The sequence below is a fragment of the Chaetodon trifascialis genome, chromosome 17 (genome assembly GCF_039877785.1).
Source record: "Chaetodon trifascialis isolate fChaTrf1 chromosome 17, fChaTrf1.hap1, whole genome shotgun sequence".
NCBI lineage: Eukaryota > Metazoa > Chordata > Actinopteri > Chaetodontiformes > Chaetodontidae > Chaetodon > Chaetodon trifascialis.
Window position 1 is genome coordinate 4,971,397 of NC_092072.1, and position 19,913 is coordinate 4,991,309.

A 19,913-nucleotide genomic window follows, 5' to 3' on the forward strand; every position below is an offset into this window, starting at 1 on the left:
TCTCTCTCTCTCTCTCTCTCTCTCTCTCTCTCTCTCTCTCTCTCTCTCTCTCTCTCTCTCTCTCAATCTCAATCTGACTCACATCATCTTTCAAATCAGTGCAGAGATAGAAAAATTAAATTTAGCACTTTGTCTTCGGTGCCCGGCCACCTTTTGCCAGGAAACTTCTCAAGAGCCGAAAAAATAAGAGCTTTGAAAAGTTGAATGCGTGGGATGCCTTTGTTTGAAAAGAGTGTACCGGATAATTGATAACCACAGAATGTAATTGATAACCACAGAATGTTCCAGAGTTATAGGGCAACATCTGCACAACGCCTGCACCGATCCAATGAAAGACTTCAGCAGCACTTACTCTCCAATTCCCCTCCTACCAAATTTCAACGAGCACAATATGGTTTCTAACTCCCTGGCCCACTGTGCTGGATAATATCCAATATTATCTAAGTTAAACAACTCAGCCTAAAACCTCTCCCCAAAACCACCCCGACCATATAAACCCAGTACCCCTCTCCAGCTCTCACAACGCCCAGGCTTCGCTCGCCTTGGCTGCGTCCCAGCCTCGCAGAAGTCTTAGAATTCACATTTCGTTAGCAATGGTCTATACAAATCATTACTTTCTCAGAGGAGACATAACACAGAGCAGTCGACGGCGCAGCGGCGGTGTGCTGTACAGAGTCATGGCAGCCGAGGGGGATCAAACAATATACAATACAGTTATTTGTCATGTTGGGTTTAGAGAGGGAATCAAACAGCTCCTTGTGCTCCTTAATTGGAGCTGGGTGGAGTGAAACTTTGGTGCCCAGAGTGAAACAGCATGGTGGCATGTGCCCAAGCCCTCATAACGTACAGTAAATATAAACACATGCTCTGCCCAGGCCCATGTGGAACGCTGAAAGAGTTCCCTTGTCCTCGCACTGATGACTGAAACTTCTTCCTTCCTGCTGCCCAAAAAGCACGTGGATTTCGGAGGTTGCACGCAAGCCGCTGCGGTGTGGAAGGGGTGGCTGATAAATGGCAGCAGAGGAGGAGGACATGCTTGACAACCGCTCTTCAGCAGCGTGACTCGCAGCTACGGCGGCGACTGTCGCTGCACAAAGTCATCTGAGACGCGAGGCAGAGCTTTCATGTAGAAATCAATCTCTGGAGTTTCTGAAACGGGCCTGTGAGTTTTATGAATCATACGCTGTAATTTATGAAAACATAATCCCTGCTGTTTATGTGGCTGTAATTGATTTGTTTATGAAAACAGCCATTGTTCTCAGAAGTGTCAGAGGCAGCCAAACCGCCGAGCGGCTTCGAGTGAAAGTCATTGTTTTATGAATGCGATGAAACCGAAGCCTACTGGCCACCCCTCCCTCAAAACAAAACCACCGCTCACAGCTAGCAAAGCTAACTGAGCCACCACAGGGTTCATGTTAGAAATCACTCCCCCGGCTGCCGCGCTGCCGTCGTCTTGCTCACGGCTCTCCTGGGCTTAGACCAGGATGGTTATCTGTAATTTTCTACAGGTAACTCCAGACACCATCTGGCAGCCTTGCAGCATGATAATCCTCTCACAGTTCAATTTTCAGGCCCTTGTACTTGCCAAGAACAATTAGACACGTCAGGCATGGAAAGCTGGTCCAGGTCTCTACCTGTCTGAAGCGCTCATCGGCCCACTTAAAGACCGACAGGTGATGAAGACAGCAGTAACACAGCTACCACGAAGCTGAGGAGTGTGATGGATCAGGGAAATCGGTTATTCGCAGCGATACTGACTGCAGCAGACCGGGCAGCTGTCCAGTGCAACAGGCCAGATGTGAAAACGCTCTTTTCACTGGAGGGTTTCTCCTCTGCAAGGATTTCCTTCAGGATCTCTTGCTCAGATTAAGCTATTATCAATCATGGTGGGGAAACACTGAGCAGAAAACCACACATTATTAAAAACGACTGAAAGGGAGGAGAAAAGAAAGTCAGTGAAAGAAAGTAGAAAGAGGAAGACGAAATACGCAAAACTGGAGCCACTCACGACATATAACACGCTTTATATAATGGCCATGTTATAAAGTATTGGCCAGAGCTGGATTCTGATTGGCTGGTGACTGAAAGGCCATCACTTTTCTAACACTAGGATATAAATTCTCCTACTTCCTGACTTAAAAGTCAGGAGTGCCGGTACAAAATATTTATCTAACCCCTTCAAATCCTGCCTCTGCTGTGGTGGATATCATGTGTTTATTAGTTTCAACCAATGATAAGTTCTCTGTATCCCTTTAATTTTGACATCTGCCTAGCAACTGATAGACTCTAACTAATTCTTCTTGGAATTTCCCCTCGTGGGACTAATAAAGGAATATTGAATCAATTATTGAAGAGACTTTTTAATCATTTAAATGTAAACTTAAACTAATTTAAATTTAGAGCATTTTGAGAAGTAATACACAAAATCTGATGACTTGCATGTGATAGAGGGTGCTTTAGTTTAGCTCCTTCAGTCAGATGAAGACTGTGAGATGCAGTTAAAGCGAGTAAGCGGACCTTAAAGTTAAGTTACAGTTTAGTTTTGTTTACTTTAAGATGTTTTATTTACTTCTTATGCTCTACTGAACCCACACTACAAGCCTGTATTTACCATATTATATGTTTTGCTCTGAGATAACACAGTAATATAGTGTCATAACATAACACACACTGTCCAATGAAAACCATGTGTGATTTTTGTAAATTTCAGATGAACAGAAAAATCTTCTTCAGCTGAACGGCCCATTAGATGATCTGATGAAGGTGTTGTCACGAAGCTGAGAGCAGGGCTGTTTTTCTGAGCTGACATTTTGCAGCAATGGCCTCTCTCTCATTCACACTGCTGCTCTGTTCTTGGCCTGCGTGTGAGCTTTTAACATCAATTTGTATTCGAATGCTCTGAAGAAAACAAAAGCGGACTCCCTCTCTCTCCAGCTTCCACCCTGTGCTCAATCTTTCGCTCGGTCTTTGATTTCTGTTTGGATTTTGGCACTTTCAGCCTTTAGTAACAGACGATAAATTACACAGGAGAACTCCTCCAGCAGGACACTGAACCGTAATAATAATAAAAAAAATCAGAGGTGAATAAAGGACAGCGAGGCCTAATTTTCCAAATGGAGTGACTGTGACTTATCAGAGACAGCATCTTCAGGGCAGGCCGGGGCAAATGAAAGCAAGGTGAGATCCAGTCAGGTTTAGATTACAGGCCGATGTCTGCAGCATTCAGGCCGTACAGTAATCTCTTGTGACTGATTGGCTGTAACCAGGAGTGACAACTGAACCGATGCTATCTCGGTTATTTCTGCCGAGGAGGGCGTGATGGAGCAAAGCTGCCATGCAGTTACTGTTTTCAGATGTTGTGCTCTGACTGAGGAACAGGTGACAGAGTGCGTCTCTCTGGGGGAAACAAGGGATTTCCTTCAGCATGAGTCATGGCTAGCAACAACAACAGACTTAAAAACATGAATATGAAACTGCACATAAAAACATAGCCCTCTCGTTCTCGCTCTCTCTCACACACAGACACACAGACACACACACACACACACACACACACACACACACACACACACACACACACACACACACACACACACACAGCAGAATCTCATTTGTCAGCAGAGTGGAAACATCATTTCAACCATCGGACACTAAAACAGAAACCAAAACAAATGAAACTTTTAGTTCGTTTGGCAGCCTCTTAAGGCAGGGTGACCCGTCCTGCCTATAATGACAGGGGAAACTCTGACACACACACATACACACATGCCTTGTAAGCAGAGGATGCATGAAAACACACATCATGTTCAATGAGCACATGTTCTGTTACCGCAGCTTTGCAAACTGTATTTTGTAAGTGTGCTTCATTGGAAAATTTGCAGGAAAATTGTCCACCGGTAAAATTAGACGCTTAAGCGCTTTATGGCAGCAAAATCCACCACTTTGGATTTGTGAGTTTGATCGTTAAACTGTTTCTCAGAGCTGTGCTTTGGCACAAGTTAAATAACAATAATATAACTTCCAGACTCTGCCAGGATGTGCCAGCAGATACGAGTTTTTTAAATATACAAATGAGCAGTTTTGCATATTTCTTAGCATCATTATCTTATTATACCAGTGCTGCCATTTCACCCCAGAGATTACTGGTGTCTCTACATGTCTCCTGAATCTATTTGCCCGTCTATTTATACAGAGAGCAGCTGTAAAGAAGACCCATATGATCCGTAGGGAGCCCACAGCTTGCAGCTAATGAACTGAGAGCCGGTGGCACAGAGGCAGCTTGGACAGAGAGGTGGAAGGATGGAGGGAAGCAGAGGGAGGGCAGTGTTGTGGAAGCCTGGCTTAAGGGTGTTTCCATGGTAGGATTGCCCAGGAATCTAACGCTGGTGCCAGACGCGGGGAAACCCTCATCAAAAACAAGGGAGCACACCCATCAACACCGGTTCAGAGCCTGCACATGGCCCTAAAGACAGTTGGATTCAGAGCTCGGTCAGAACCGGAGCAGCTGCTGACCAGAACAAGAGTGTGAAGCTGAAGATCTGACCGTTTGTTTCTCTGCGTTGCTACAACACAAAGCGTCCACTTCCTTTTACGCCGGAGTTGTAGTTACATTTTTCAAACTCACTGCTGTGTGACAGTTTATTCTTGGAAAAGGGGAATCTGTAGCTTTCATAGCATCTAAGGGTCTTCATCAGCGTATGAAGTTTAAATTAAGATTATTATAGTTATAGTTATATTATTATCAGAACTTGGGCACGAAGAGGAATGAAGAGCAAGATTACTGAAGGAACTATTTTACTTTGTTCATGTATTCTGCAACTGGGTTGCAGAGTGATGCATCCCAGAAACCATATATTAGCTTTTAGAAGACAAATTTTAATTCAAAATCTCCAAATCTGGAGATAAATGGTTTTCATTGGACAGGAAATGTATGAAAAGCTGTAGTTTAAAAGTAACTAAAGCTGTATTACAAATGTAATAGAGTAAAAATGACAATATTCGCCTCAGATGTGGTACAGTGGAAGTATAAAGTTGCCTAAACTGGAAATGCTCACGTGAAGTACCTTGAATTTGTACTTGAGCACAATACTTGAGTAAAAGTACAGTACTTTGGTAAAAGTACCAAAAACAACAATTGAACTGAAAAAGCCACAAAATGATTCTTAATCCCAAAGATTAGTTAGCATTAAGATCAAAGTTCAAACTTCTATGATAAACATGTAGCTAGCTAGTTAAGCTAATGAGCTAGCCTCCAAGTTTTAGAAAAAACAGACGTTGCCAAGTAATTTAATTATTTAATTTCATTTCACGAGGGCTTCATCGTTGCCTGTTGGCTAACTCATGGAACCCGTCAGCTTTCGCCTGAAACATTAGCCTCTGTGCAGCTAGCAGCTCGGTTACAGTCCGATTAGCAACATTTTGGCTAATCTCTAGAAGATCTAGATATGATATCTGATTATGAATGCACTTTAAAAAAAAGCTAATAAAAAGGTAAATTGTCATGATTTTGCATTGAATTGCTCTCCACACAGTTCGTTTACCAAAGCCCACTCAAATGTGATTGGTCAACGATATTCGGACTACAAATGGAAATCGATGCTTCCGATACCAAACTGTTGTCTCTTGCTGACAGATTCTGCGTTCATGAGCAGACACGTCTGTTTATAGAGATTAAGTGAGGTTAAATCCAACATTATGGTCTCCAAAGCAGCTCTGCCTTTGCCCCCCTCTCAGGAAGACGAGAACAAGGCCTGCGCTCATTCAATCACTTCTTGTTTTCATAAACAATCTCACTCCTCCATTGTACGGGGCCGGGGGGGAGGGAGGGGAGGCTGCCTGTGTGCCCGGCGGCCTTGAATTCTTCCTTTCACAGGTGGAACAATGAAAGGCTTCCCTCTTTCTGAATGAGTCACAGACTGATAGGATCACATGTGTTTACACGGCTCAGCCTTGGCCCAAACTGTACCTCACGTTGCTTTGCTGAAGCTAATCAAGGAAATTGCTGTTTGTAAACCTCCTCGTATCAACATCTGGGAGCAGTCCCCTCTCCCTCCAAAGCAGCTCGGCTTAAAGTAAGAAAAAGAGAAACAAATACTGAGGCATGGCACACACACACAAAAGTGCATGCATCCACACCACGTGCACAGCCACCCACACACACGCATGCACGCACACACACGCGGCACATGCTGCATTTGTGATCCATTCCTCTGCTGAACAGGCAATGGAAACTTCTGCAAATGTAAATCTGCTGGGTTAAAAATACAGCGCATTAATGTGCACCACATGTGGCACTCTGGCAGGACGGAGGATATTTTGACGGCGGGGGGAGAGGAGGGAGGGCGAGGGGGAGGGAGGAGGGCTGCAGTCCTGGGGTTTCTCCAACAACGGAGAGGGACGCACACACACGCACACACACACACGCACACACGCACACACGCACACACACAGCTGCACCGAGACGCTCCAGAACTCCTCCTTTTTTACCTTGAGCCTTTTCCACGAACACCACCTTGGAGTCGTGCTGGAAGTTGTGTCCGTCGAGGAGCATCCTCTCCCCTCCGGGGGCGGGACACGTCTCCAGGCTCTGCTTATCCACCAGCGGCAGCTCCTGGGCCGATCTCTGGGCTGTGGGAGGGAGAGGAGAAGCCGGCCTCATCGTTCAGCTAATACACACCCACTCCCCATGCAGACCTGAGCATCCAGACTGAGGCTGAATCACTACCTAGACAGCTCTCACAGAGCAGCTGCTGAAAGCTGTAAACCTCCGCTTCTATATGTTAGAATTAAGCTGCCAGTAAGTAGAAAGAGGCTCTGTTTTGTGTTTATTTGTGTTTTCCTCAAATTACAGTGGATGTTTTGTCTGAAGTATTCGGTTGAAGTCTCTCCTCTGCTGTCTTTTTTACTCCTCTCTCCCACCTTTTGGCTTGGCCCTCTCATTCCTCGCTTGCTTTCAGCTTTTCTGAAATGATATACTACTTGCCGTGAAATATTTGCAAACCTTTTCTGTCTAAATGCAACGCTGATGTCCTGGCCGGGCCTGTCTTGTGAAAGATGTCTGTAATTTCATTGTGATTGACTGGGATACATAAAATAGAGGTTCACTAAAACCTGAAGAGCTCTCACATGAGGATCATCTTTTTGTAATTCGATGCTCCCGCTTTCTGATTTTGATAAAACTCTAATTCTCCGTCTTCGGGAACCATCAATCTTTCCCACATTTCTCTGTTTCTCTCCCTCCGTCTGTCTGTCGTTCTGCTTCACTCACACACAAAGTGAATTTTGGTCAAAAACAATTGCTTTGTGGCAGTCGTTCAGAAACTAACAATGGTCTATTTCAAGGGGCTGAGATCATGGTTTAACTACTGTCTTTCATTTACCTCATAAGACTTAATCTCTATGGCATCTCTCACTGCCAGAACCACATGAAGTGGTTGATCTGCTCAACTTTATCCCGGTCCAGTGAAAGGTCAACTCCAGTGCACTGCAGGGAGTCAGCGGGGTTTATCGAGCTTTCACACAGACGAATGCCGTCACATTGAAATGTGGCTCGATCACATGCAGCAGCTCCGCAGTGGCACTGATCTTTATCGGTTAATCTAATGCTCATCCTCTGATTAATCAATTAATGGTTTTGTCTATTGACGTTTACAAACTGGTGAAAGCGGTCACATTTCCCACGGTCCAGGGCGATGTCTTCAAATTGTTGGTTTAGTTAGAAAAGCAACCCCAAAAATCCAAAATATTCAATTCACAATGACCAAAATCAGAGAAAAGCAGCAAATCGTCTCATCTGAGAGGCCTGAACCAGTGACTGTTAGACATTTTGCTCCATAATTAACTTTAAGGGTGAATCAATCATCAAATAATTTTTTCCTTTTGACTAACTGATTAATCTAGTGGCTTTGAAGCTTTCCATCTTGTGATCCTTTTAAATGGATCCGCCTCTTCTTGACACATGTGTCATGTGCCCATGAGTAGTTTCCCAACTTAAACCTTAGATTAAATTAAGATTCAGGTAAATATTAGAGGCCTTGAAGTGGTAAAGCTATCCAGCATTGATCAATACAAAGAGTCAGCCATGCTAACAGTGAGGCTGATGCTTGATGCTAAATGCTAACACGTTCACAAGGACAATGCTAACAGGCTGATGTTAAGATGGTTCATCCTAAGGGGAACATGCATGTCTGTACCGAAGCAAGCATGGCTAAAAGTAAAGATTATCTATCAATCATCTTGAAACCCGCAGAATACATCCTCTGAGCCTTCAGAGGAGTCCTGGCCACAATGTTTGTACTCACCAATATATAATCTGACCATTTAAGTGCTGTCTAAGAGACATAAAGGGACTGGGGGGGTTCAGGCTTGAAAAACTAATACGAGATGTACTCACAGCACTCAATGGGGTTGGATGCAGCCTGCAGAGACACCGTTCTGCCTGTGGCCTGGTTGATGTGAACCCGGAAAACCATCCGCACACGCGTGTTCTTGCGTCCGATGTCGGTCTCCCCCTTCCTCAGCTCAATGTCTGAGTTCCGCAGCTTCAAGATCCCAGCGCAGTCGATCCTGTTTGTGGAGACACGGGATGAAGAGTTTGAGCTGTGCCAAAGCCCGTCTGTCCACACGGCGAACCATCATGTGTGCCGAGGATGTAGTTTGTACTCTCACAGTTAATCAGGCTGCGACTTATGCAGCACTGCAGCCAAATCAAAAGTGATCTTTTCTCTGGGCTCCATCAACACGGTCCTGAAGGAGGCTGCAGTCATGTCAACAGAAGATTAACAACCCCCCCCCCCAACAGAGCTTTTCCACCTCAACGCACCCACTCCTTCATATTCAGCAGGAACAAATGGCTGCAAACCTTCATTACATCTTTGTTTTGATCCACAAGAGATGCTTCCTAAAAAACAGTTCCCCTTCCACAAATCTTACAACCAAGAGTATGCTGTCATGATTTCTTTTCACAGTGTCAAAGTCTTCATCAGACACATAATAAAAGCCCTCCTCCTCTCTGGCTGCACTGCCTTGACTTTTTCATACCTAAATACCTCGAGCCTCTCCAAACGGTTTCTGGCACTTCCATCGCCGTGCTACTTGATGCCGCATTCCTCAAAGCCTAGTTAATGTCAACTTTTACACACTTTTGAACACTCCCTAACATTCTTCTCGCCAGACACCGGGGTCTGCTTCGCTGGCGAACTAATCAGGTGTTGATGCTAAGGACCCCAGCTGTTCAGCTCTCCGCCTACGCAGACAAGCCGAGCGCAGAACCACGGACTGAGGCGTCCGTTCAGCGCCTGAGAAACAGTTTTGAAACAAAAGCAACGAACCAAGAAGAGGCGCAGTAACCGCTTTAATGCCATCACTGAATTTATTAAGAGTTAATTGGAGCCATACCAAGTTGACCAACACAACTTGTGGCTTTATATTAGCTGACGAAAAACAATGCTGATTAATGATTTCATTTAATATATGTGCCCTTAAATCATCATATCAGCATATCTATTTCAGAGCTATAATAACGCCTGTATTCTATACCACATAATAAAACATCTACTGTATGTCACACTGCAGTGCATGTCAAAATGAATAAATCTCCCATAAATCTCTGGCCTGCACTGTAAGTACTCTGAGGCGTGTCCTCCATGAGAAACCAGAAACCATATCCTGAGGTGAAGTCGTTGTATAAGAGGAGCTTATGTGTTACATCCATTAAAGCGCAGAGAAAGTGCTGATGCTAGCAGGCTGCTACTGCCTGCAGCTCAGACAGAAACCCCACGTCCCTGTTAGCGGCCCAGAGCTTCCCCAGTAATCTGATCCCTGAGGCTTATAAAATGTGTGCAGAGGGCAACACTTTCACAACCCAAACACACACACAAGGCCCACGCGCTCATGGACGCACGCATCAGGAGAAAAACCTCGTATCTCCAGACTGTCGGCTTCTTAAGAAGCGGCGATGTTGCGTGTTTTGGTAGAGTTTCAGTTACAACGCTCCCTCCCTGCAGAGGACTGGAAGGGTCCCTCAGCTGAGTTTAAGTCCTTAAATTTGAATTTTTATGAGAAAACAGTTTGCAGAGCAGATGGCGCTCGCTGGGTGTCAGATGTTGACTATATCGAGCTATTTTTAGGTCATTTTTGGGAAGTTAGAGTCAAGACTCAAGGAAGTTTAGAAAGTCTAACTTGATTTAGTTTTGACTCGGTTAGGACTGAAGCACACAGCTTTGAAAGGCAGATTACAGATCAGTATTTACACATGAAAAACTTCTTATTGACTCGCAGTTTACTGACAGAGAGTTTTGACTTGACTGGCTTTTGTCCATAAGGACTTTCACAACTTGACATGGACTTGTCTCAAGTGACTTAAGACTACACTCAGACTTGTCTTGAATAATTTGAGACTTGACTTGGACTTGCCCTGAGAGTCTTGAATATGACTGAAAGTTCATTATTGAACCAGATTTAACTAATTTTTTCATACACATCTTGAATTTGAAAGTCAAAGTTTTAAGTCCATGTTGATTCTTGAATGATTCAAGACTCGAGTTCATGACAGGTCTTAAATTACTTGGATTTTCCAAATGTCACTGTATGGGTACAGCCCCTGGTACTCACAGGGCCCGCATGTTGTTCTCTGGCAGCAGTGGGATCTCCAGGACTTTGGTGTTGTTGTGCAGGGCCTCGTGGCTCGGGGTGGACACCGTCTTCCCCGTGATGCGGTGGACCTGGTAGAAGGCGTGGGGCCTCAGCAGCCTGTCATCGGCTGTGCCAATGAACAGCTGCAGGGTCAGAGGCTCGCTCTCCATGTAACCGTGGAGCTACGAGGAGAAAGAACATGGCTGTGGTTAAACCTTCATGTACTTTCCCAAAAAAAAAAAAAAAAGAGCATCCACGTGCATGCTGTTAAAACAAATGCAGGTCTTTCAGAGGTCAGGCTCTCAGCATGATGGTTTTCAAACAAAGTACCCATTTAGGATCTTGTAATCACCCTTTTCATCTTCTTTAATTTACTACCAGTGGCCTGTATACACTTCCTCAATCAGTTCACGTCAAGCCTGCCAAGATGTTGATCCCACAGTAGCAGAATCTCAGGGGCAGCCGCTGCCAGAGAGCAGTAAAACCACCTACAGCGAGCAGCGTTGTGATTTGTGAGCGCCGCGTTCGCCTTGTGACAAGACTAAGCTAGTGTTTCAGAAAAGTCAAGGTCACATCAATCCCACCAAACCCCAGCCAATCAGGGTCCAAAAAAACCCTCTCAGTAGTGACCCTGCTCTGATTTTTATCAGTAAAACGATGCCGATGGAGTCGGAGACAGCAAAGAAGTGCTTCTCCCTGTAGCGGGTGGGCTCGACCCAGAGCTTCCAAAGTACTCCCAGACCTCCATAGGTGTTGCTTGACAGGACGCCTCCTGCCAGGATGACCTCAACCACCCAAACTGCAGGCAAGAAGCCCAAAGCTGCAGGCCGAAATCTGAGAACAGCGGCTACTACTGACACACTGCATAAGAGTTATGTATGTTACCCATACAGTGTGACGGGGAGGAATTACAGCAGAATATTAGACATTTTGACTTCTAAACAACTGAAAGAAACACAGTTAATGACAGGGGTCCCAATGTAGGATTGTACTAAATAATATAATGTATTAAATGTATAGATTATGAACATATTTAGTGTTGTTTGACAGTTTAAGGCTGCAGTCCATTACTGCAGATTTCCTCATTCAAACTGCAGCAGAAATGATCAATTTGTGTCGCGTCTGTGAAGCAGCTTCACGTCGTTCCAGCTGGACTACAGTGTAAATCTCATAAATCAATCACGAATGTGAACATAAATATCTATACTTTCATCTTTTAGTGTTTTAGCGCATTCTGCCATATATCATTAATAGAAAATAACACTTCATGTTCCGTATTTTAGCTTTAAATTAATGGATTTTCATAAAGCCCTTAATTTTTCAGCCAAAGCATCACAACTGGGTGCAGAACAGGCTGAAATCTTCCCATTCTTTTCATTAAAATTGAGAATTTTTTTTTTTTCACTTGAAAAGCAGCCAATAATCAGTGGTGTTGGTTGGTTGTATAAGGAGTTTAACTAAACTACACTTTGTTGCAGAATTTAAGGGAGTACTATTCCTATCTTTGGCCTAAAAACTGAAATAATGAGACCTTATGAGCAAAAACTTGCATGAGTGGGCAAGAAAAATGGACAATATGTGCACATCACCATGCACAGACCCTGTCGGAGTGTTACAGAGGCAGACACTGAACCCCGCCTCATTATACGCCGCTGTGGATGGGATTATCTGCTTAAACGACCAGCAGGGAAATGCTGAAATGAAGACCGCAATTTTTACTTACATAAGGAGAGCACTCGGCGCGAGGAGCGCCCACAACGAGAGTGAAAGGCTCAGACTGGGGAGGCACAACATGTGATTTGGAGGAGGATCCCTGTCAGGTTTAAGAGCCTGCAGAAGCCCTGTATATTTGTGTAAGGAAATGGGTTGCTGCCTAGCAATGCTGTTTATTTAGGCAGCAGGAAGGAGCGTGATGAAGTGAGGTAGCCCGCTCTCGAGGTTACTTTCAAACTGTAATTACTGACAGATTACTGATTATCCGCTTTGAATTATTATCAGCATCAAATCTGGGCAAACAGAAAAAAATCAAACTTCATAATGTCAGCTGAGCCACATCAGCTGTTTCTGACTGTTTCCAAAAAAACACGCCTCTGTCGGGCCTTTTCTGCTCATCCAACATTTAAAGAAGTGAAATTATCTAAGTGGCCATCTTAAAATCAAGAAATCTGAATCATCTGCTTCATAGCGCAGCTGACAACAGCTATGATTTGTTGATGCAATTAAATCACTGTGATACCACTCCTTGTAAACCCTCCACCCTGTCAGCTTGACACTGGCAATGCAGCCACCCCTCCCTAGTTCATATTATCACCCACAGGAGGAATGCCGAGACTCCGGCTGCTCAAGGCACCAGAGAGGAGGAGAAAGGGGCGAGGGCGGCCGGGGCTTCCTCTCCATTCCTATCATAGATCCTCCGAGCTGTGAAAGCATGATCACACACCCAAACACACACACACACCGACTCCTGTGGTTCAGTTTTGTCCAGGCCGGGATGGCTCAGTGTGTCCAGCAGGTTCATCCTGTCACGCCTTTTGCTGCACATGATATTTGTTAAATAGCCTTTGTTTAGAAATCTGAATTCCATCAGAAGGATCAAGGCCAAGAAAAGGCACATGACTCCCAAATAATAACAAAAATGCAGTTCAGAGCAGCTCTTTGGGCGTGTTTTTCAAGCAGGAGGCAGATCATGAAAGCTGACAGGGAAAAAAAGGAGACCTCACAGACTTGAATAGGGGGTATTTCCTCTCCACCAAAGTGCAGCATGAAACCCTGAGCATTAACTGCGGTGAGGACTGCACACAGCACTTCAGAGGGGCATACTTCAGCCTGCTGCTGGTGTAAGGGCGGGTGTGGTTGAGGCAGGCAGCGGCGATGGCATTGAAAAAGAACAGAAAATAGCTGGCTTAGCAGGGCTGAATGCTGGACGTGGAGAAAAGGCGCACCGCACAGAAACGGGACCGTCCAGAATAAACTCTCGGCAAAGTCTGGGCAGGGTCTGAGGCAGAGGAGTGACGGGACGAGCCGCAGAGGCTTCGTCAGCCAGCGTCCACAGCAGAGGCTGCAGCGCCGTGGGTAACATGTAATCAGGAAGTCGCAGAGAAGGGGCTGCCTTTTCTGAGGCTCCCTCCAACAGCTCCGTCAGAGGCTGCCAGAAACGTGTGTGGTTTAGCTGCTGCCGCCTCCGCAGGACGCAGCGCGCAATGATGTCAGCCGTACACACGGGAACTTTCCTAAACAAAGGGAAGTCTGTGTGGTTGGGGTGGTAGCTGGCGGAAAAGTAAGGGGGAGGTTTGGGTTTTGGTTTAAAGAGAACACACACTCTCTTTTTCAGCTGGGGTGAACCCAGAGCCCCTGTCATTAAATCATTAGCACCTTCTCATGGACAAACACGCGCGTCCTGCACAGATGTGTGGCTGAAGCAGCGCCTCGCTGGATGGTACAACGAGTTCTGGCCTCCAAATATCTGATTCCACTGCAGCACACAAACGCACAATCTCTGCGTCCTTATTCTGGTGCTGTTTTCTCAGTGAAAAATATATCACAACACTGTCGAAGTTAACTTTAAATCATTCTGTGGGACGAAACTCAAACAATGTGCCAATTCCCAGTAACACACAGTCTGTACTTACTGTCAAAGTATTTTGTTTTTGCAGTTAGCACACAAAAGATCAGAGTAATTAATCATTTGATGTATTTACACTTATTTTACTCTTTCCCCAGATCTTCCTGGAGCTCTCCCAACAAGCTGAGGCAACAAGCCGAACGCACACATCGACATGTTATAGTTGATAAAGTGGACACACATTTAAAGGGCAGCATCAGCATAATTTGTTGTTGTGTTTTGGTGCCTCTTTTTGCTCTGTTTTTGGTCTCTGCCAACTCCTGAGGGAATATCGGTGCCTTTAGCTGCTATAGATGCACCACTGTGTTCACTAGTTTGTCACTAACTTTGTCAATCTGGTATAGGGAAGGTAGAGTTTGAGTGTTAGTAAGTAGTGTGGAATTAGGACCCTGATGCTTAGCCATGTTAGCATTACTCCTTCAAACTAAAGGGCACGTTTAGCCAGCTGCTCCACTGTGGCTCCACTTTATCGAAACTGAAAGTCAAACACAGAAAACTCTGCCCCACTTTTGATGAATGTCTGGCGAACTTGTGGATTTATTGCAAAGTGTTAACAAAATGTCAAAAGCTATTGATTAACGTGACAGCCCGGCTCACCACTCACTTTGCCCAACTCCTCGCTGCAGACCCTTTATTTATTCAGAGACTGAGGTCAGCGGTGTGGAGTAATGGTTGGGGGACCAGATGGGTTTATAACCAAAACATACAGTATCTGCATTTGTCCACATTTTCTTCTTCAGACTCGACCACCAGAGCTACTGTGGTTAAAGCTCATGACTAAGCTCTTACTGGCCATGCTACATCACTCTGTAACTGTCTGTGCTGCACTCGAGAACGCAATGGAAAAGTCTGAGTCACCCGTGTCTGGACAGGAACTGACTGAGTGGACTGCTTTGTCTAATAGCATACCTTGGTATTCCATTCAGAAATGCGACATCTTTGAATAACATCACAGCCGGACCATGAAACACATGCCGTCCGAATCTATTTTAACACATGAGGTAAAAAGCAGGGAGGGAAAGTGTTGAGGCGAGAAGTGACGAGGTAAGGAGCAGCAGTGAAAATGAGTCTAATGGCTGCACCGTGTGTTGGTGTAATCATCACAGGAAACCAAACAGTCTAGCTCACTGGTTCCCAACATATGGTTTGGGCGTCTGGGGGGGAGGGGGTCGCGAGTCAGATCTGAGAGGCCACGAGATGACGAATGTGAAAATGTTTGGTTTTTTAAAGGATTTTTGCTTTTGTCTTGCGAAATACTGGATTATTTTACCGATAAAAACACCCAGATGACACAGACTGAAGAGAGGGGAATCAGGCTTTGCTTTAAGTGCTCACAGCTTGTAGAAATATCTGCGGGCAGATACTGACGTCACAAGACAGAGAAAGTGAAGCAGCACCTACCTGAACGACTGGGTGTCCTCCCGCCAGGGCCTTCACCGCCCCCCTGCTGCCCTCCGTCTCGTAGTGGGCTCGGTGGTGGGACTTGGGCTGCACGTCGATCTGCAGGCTGTACGGCCCCGAGCTGGACGGCAGCTGCCAGTCGAGAGCTGGCAGGGATGGGCTGTCGGGGCGAACACATGTCCAACATGTCAACTCAACAAGGAGGGAGGAGGGCTTATTTTAGATGCACTTATCAAGGTAGAATGTGCAGAATGTGAACACTGGGATGTGCCAAACCTCGAGATAAACCTCTTATGACACGATAAATATGTTTAAACTTAATTCTCACCAGCAAATACTGATATATTAAGTGCATGTATGGACGACTTCTCACGTAACTGCTCAGTTAGCAAAAATTCTGAAACATTTCTGAATTTATTTGCACGTTGATGCTTTAATAAATCAGAGCAGACAAAAAACTATTCCCCTGGAGCCTTTTTTTCAGGTTTGGACAGATGTTTTTCAGAACTCAGACCTTCAGCTGTAGCTCAGTCATTCCCGGTTTACCTGATGTACTGCTTTGGCTTGGACCAGGAGTACGGGTGTTGTGGCACATCCAGAAACCCACCACAGTAGCCCTCCTTCTTCAGCGGCAGGCGGTTTGAGGGGTGCTCGTCCAGACAGAGCTCCCCTGGACTCAGCTCCTCGCCCCCAGGCTCCACCTTCAGGCTGACTGTGGGCTCCTGGCTGGTTTTCCGGGCCTTCATGGGGATTCCCTCCCCAAGGTCAGCCATTCCATCTGTGGTCAAAGCATTGATGGCTGCCAGGATGGCTGAGTTGGTGTACTGGTTGGTGTTTGGCAGCCAGGACTCCTCGGTGACGCTGAGGCGAGGGGACGTCTGAGGGGACGGTCCAGGGGAGTGGTTGGGCGAGTACGGGAAGTGCTTATGTGATGCCCCGCTGCCGTTGAAGCTGTACTTCCGCTTCGCTCCACAAGGGGAGTTGGGCCTGGAGCCACGCTGACCGATCCAGCTGTCATCTGTCACGCTGGTGCGAGGGGAGGTGGAGGGGGAGTGGCGAGGGGAGCCACCAGAGTGGCAGCCATCACCTGGCAGGGCGAGGGTGGAGCCCTTGGGGGACACAGAGGGTGACTGCCAGGGGGAGTTCTGGGGCGAGTTGTCGTAGTTGTAGGAGAAGCCCGATTCGTAGGAGGAGGCGTCGGAGTGGCAGCTGCGAGATGAGATGCTGCTGGCCGGACTCAGGCAGCTGGGGTCACGGTAACCATCTGCACTGGGGAGGGTCAGCGTCACTATGGAGTTGACTCGCTTGGCTACAGGAAGGTTGTTCTCCTCCACCTCATCCTCAGGAAACTGACCGTAGGCTGTGATCTCGATGCGGGGGCTCTCCAGGGTCGGGGCTCCATTTGGGCGGACGTTCGAGGAGGAATAGTAGCCCGCCACTCTCAAATCGTCCTGGGTGTCGTAACTGTGAGGCTCGCTGACAGACACAGATATAGTGGGGCTGGACTGGAGGCTGTGGTACTGGGAGGGAGGACAAGGGTTGCCCAGTGGGAGGGAGAGGCTGACATTTGGCGTGTAGCCATATGCATCTGGAAAGCAAACACATTGAGTTTGTTACCATGATAATCAAACACACATTCACTGGCTGCCTTACTGAGAGGCTGAGAGTTGCCAAGTTGAGTCTTATGAGAGCTGTTGCCTATAATGGCAAAAGAGCAGCTTGCCTACCAGATTTGGCCTTGAATATTTCTTAATGCAGAAGGAACATAATTTAAAACTTGGTGCCTCGGCTGATGGGGATCCCCAAACACGTCCACCAGTATTCAGCCATCTCTGAATGGTTCAGCTTATACAAAGGTGAGACCCGCGAATAAAGGAGCCAAAAATAACTCCAGTCCAAAAATAACCAAAGGCAAGGTGTTTTTTTTTCCACTCCACGCCGCCAGATTTATGCCATTTAACGCACACGCTGCAGCCCATAAACTGTAACATGATGAAAACGCACACTGATGCTTTTGTTGGCCTATTTCATGTTCCAGCAGCCATCGAAAATAAACACAGGAGGGACATGTTGGCTTTATTTGCATGCTGCAAAGGTGCACGCTGTACCCAGGCTGGGGAAGCTCACGGTGTCGTGCCAGAGCTCCTGCTGGGTCATATGAAACTCTGCCTGTCTGTGGCGAAGGCTGAGGTCACAGCCGGGGGCAGAGGAGGGGGAACATGGGAGCGGGAGTTGTGGTTATATGGTGCATGAGGCTGGGTGGATGTGACCACAGAGGAGCGCACTGATACGGACCGAGGCGGCTGCTGCACACAGACAGCCTGCAGTCACCACAGCTCCTGTCTGCTGTAAATTAAAGAGAATTAGGGGCCCCACCATAAAGAGTATGACATCAGTGCAGCACCATATGACTCCTTGTAATAAAAGAAAATGATGCTTACATTTAATGCTGCTTGCGGTGTGTGACACAGTAGCACTGAAATGTTTGCTTTCTATAATTAGACTGCTGTGAATTAGCTGACATCCTCACAGGTAGCCTGAGGGGCTGCCATCAGATGAACGCTGCCATCTGAACCACCCACAATACCATGTCAGTCATTAGCACAGGTTCAATTCGGACTATTTTGGGAGCACTTTCTGGTCATGAGAGGCTCACAGGAGCAGAACCACTCCCACTCTGCCCAAATCAGCAGGGAGGGGCGCAAACTGCCTGTCTACTGCTTCAATACGGCCACTAACTGCGATCTACTGAGGCTGAATGCGGGCATTCAACTGGGAGGAAAGTGCTGCCAAGACCCTGATTCAACACAACATCCCACTTTAGTGTATCGCAAAGTGTCAAACAGTGAAGAAAAGTTGAATAAATCCCACTTCAAGAGAGTTACTGCGCTGTGGGGACAAAAAAGTCATTACTAAGAGTCAAACTCACCCTCTTCAGCGGATTTCATCTTCTTCTTTGCGCAGAGAGCAACGTCTGAGATCAAACTCTGAGTACAGCTGCAGATGGGAGCGATTCCGTATCCATATAGCGGAGTTTATATAGTCCCCAGCTGCTGCCCTGGATCCTCTTCTCGCTGTGTGTCGCCGCAAACAAACAACGAGAACGAGAAATAACAAAAAACAAAATAAATGATGCGTTGGGAAAAAAAACAGCTGCTACTTCAAAATGGGAAAAAGTCGCTTTAAAGTGGGGAAAAAAAATCAGAGGAATATTAAAACACGTGGAATAAGATCATGACTGAGTGGCGCGCTCTTGGAAAAGCGGTTCTCGTCGCTGTGTGCAGATATCGGGGGATCCTGGCTCTGCTGGGTCGCTGTGACGCACTGCTCCGGCGCACTCAGGACCTCTGCGCTTTTAAACTCGGGGATCACCTCGGCGGCGACGCACCGCCCCTGCGCGCTGTGACGCATCTGCACGGCCGACCACCAGATGGGTCCAATGGAGATCCTCTCTCACAATGGGGCTTCCAGAGGCATCGGAGGCCAATTAGCGAGGCTCGCACCGAGGCTCCGAAGACGGATAAAATAAGCCTCGCCACGGGAGAGACTCATGCAAACCTCCAGTGACTGGAAAAAAAAAACATCTTCCACAGCGCCTGCTACACCTAATGCAGCAGAATGTGAGCCAGGGTGAGCATCCTCCTGCATGCAAACAGTGGAATAACTGGAGTTAAAATGACACAGCACCGCATAAAACACTGTGATTTGTTGGGTGACAGATGTTAAAAGAAAACCTGCGAAACGTGAGCTCAAACTCTGTCCCTGTGATCTATGACTGAGCATTAATCTACGGTTTCCACCCATTTTATCTACACTATCTGTTCCCCTTGGCACCATTTACAAAGGAGTCATCAATGTGCTTCTGCACATGGACTCTCCTAAATCAAGATTTATGTGCAGACTAATTCTCATGAGCGTTTTACATTAAACTGCTGTCATTTTCACCCTGAAAGAGCCATTCATCAACTGGTTACAGCAGACGGATGTTCGGTGAAAGGCTGCCGGGCTTTTGGACTGCAGCTGGAGCGGCGGCAGCAGCAGATACAGGGACAGACAGGTGACGTATACGTAGCTTCATGAGACATATAGAAGACATAAAGCTCCCTTCAGATGCTGTACTGGACGTCCCGTGGGGATTTGAAGTTATTGCAAAGGCAAATAATTGCTTTCCACTTCCTCCTGACAGACGGCATGTCTGTGCGGCACAAAACACATAATTATCCATACTTGCATAGAAGCACTATATAAAAATCAAGTC

General features: G+C 46.4%; 1 protein-coding gene across 2 annotated transcripts in view; it reads right to left on the bottom strand.

Annotated features, from left to right (window-relative positions):
• Positions 1-18,892, bottom strand: part of nfatc1 (nuclear factor of activated T cells 1) — a 36,837-nt gene extending 17,945 nt beyond the window's left edge. For both annotated transcript variants that reach the window (XM_070985435.1, XM_070985434.1), the window contains exons 1-6: positions 18,585-18,892; positions 16,202-17,243; positions 15,656-15,815; positions 10,612-10,814; positions 8,393-8,565; positions 6,487-6,627 (exon numbers count right to left, since the gene is read on the bottom strand). In XM_070985435.1, the coding sequence (XP_070841536.1) occupies positions 6,487-6,627; positions 8,393-8,565; positions 10,612-10,814; positions 15,656-15,815; positions 16,202-17,243; positions 18,585-18,603 (1,738 nt within the window). In that variant the 5' untranslated portion in view covers positions 18,604-18,892. The remainder of the gene's footprint in view (positions 1-6,486; positions 6,628-8,392; positions 8,566-10,611; positions 10,815-15,655; positions 15,816-16,201; positions 17,244-18,584) is intronic.
• Between the last annotated feature and the right edge of the window lie 1,021 nt (positions 18,893-19,913).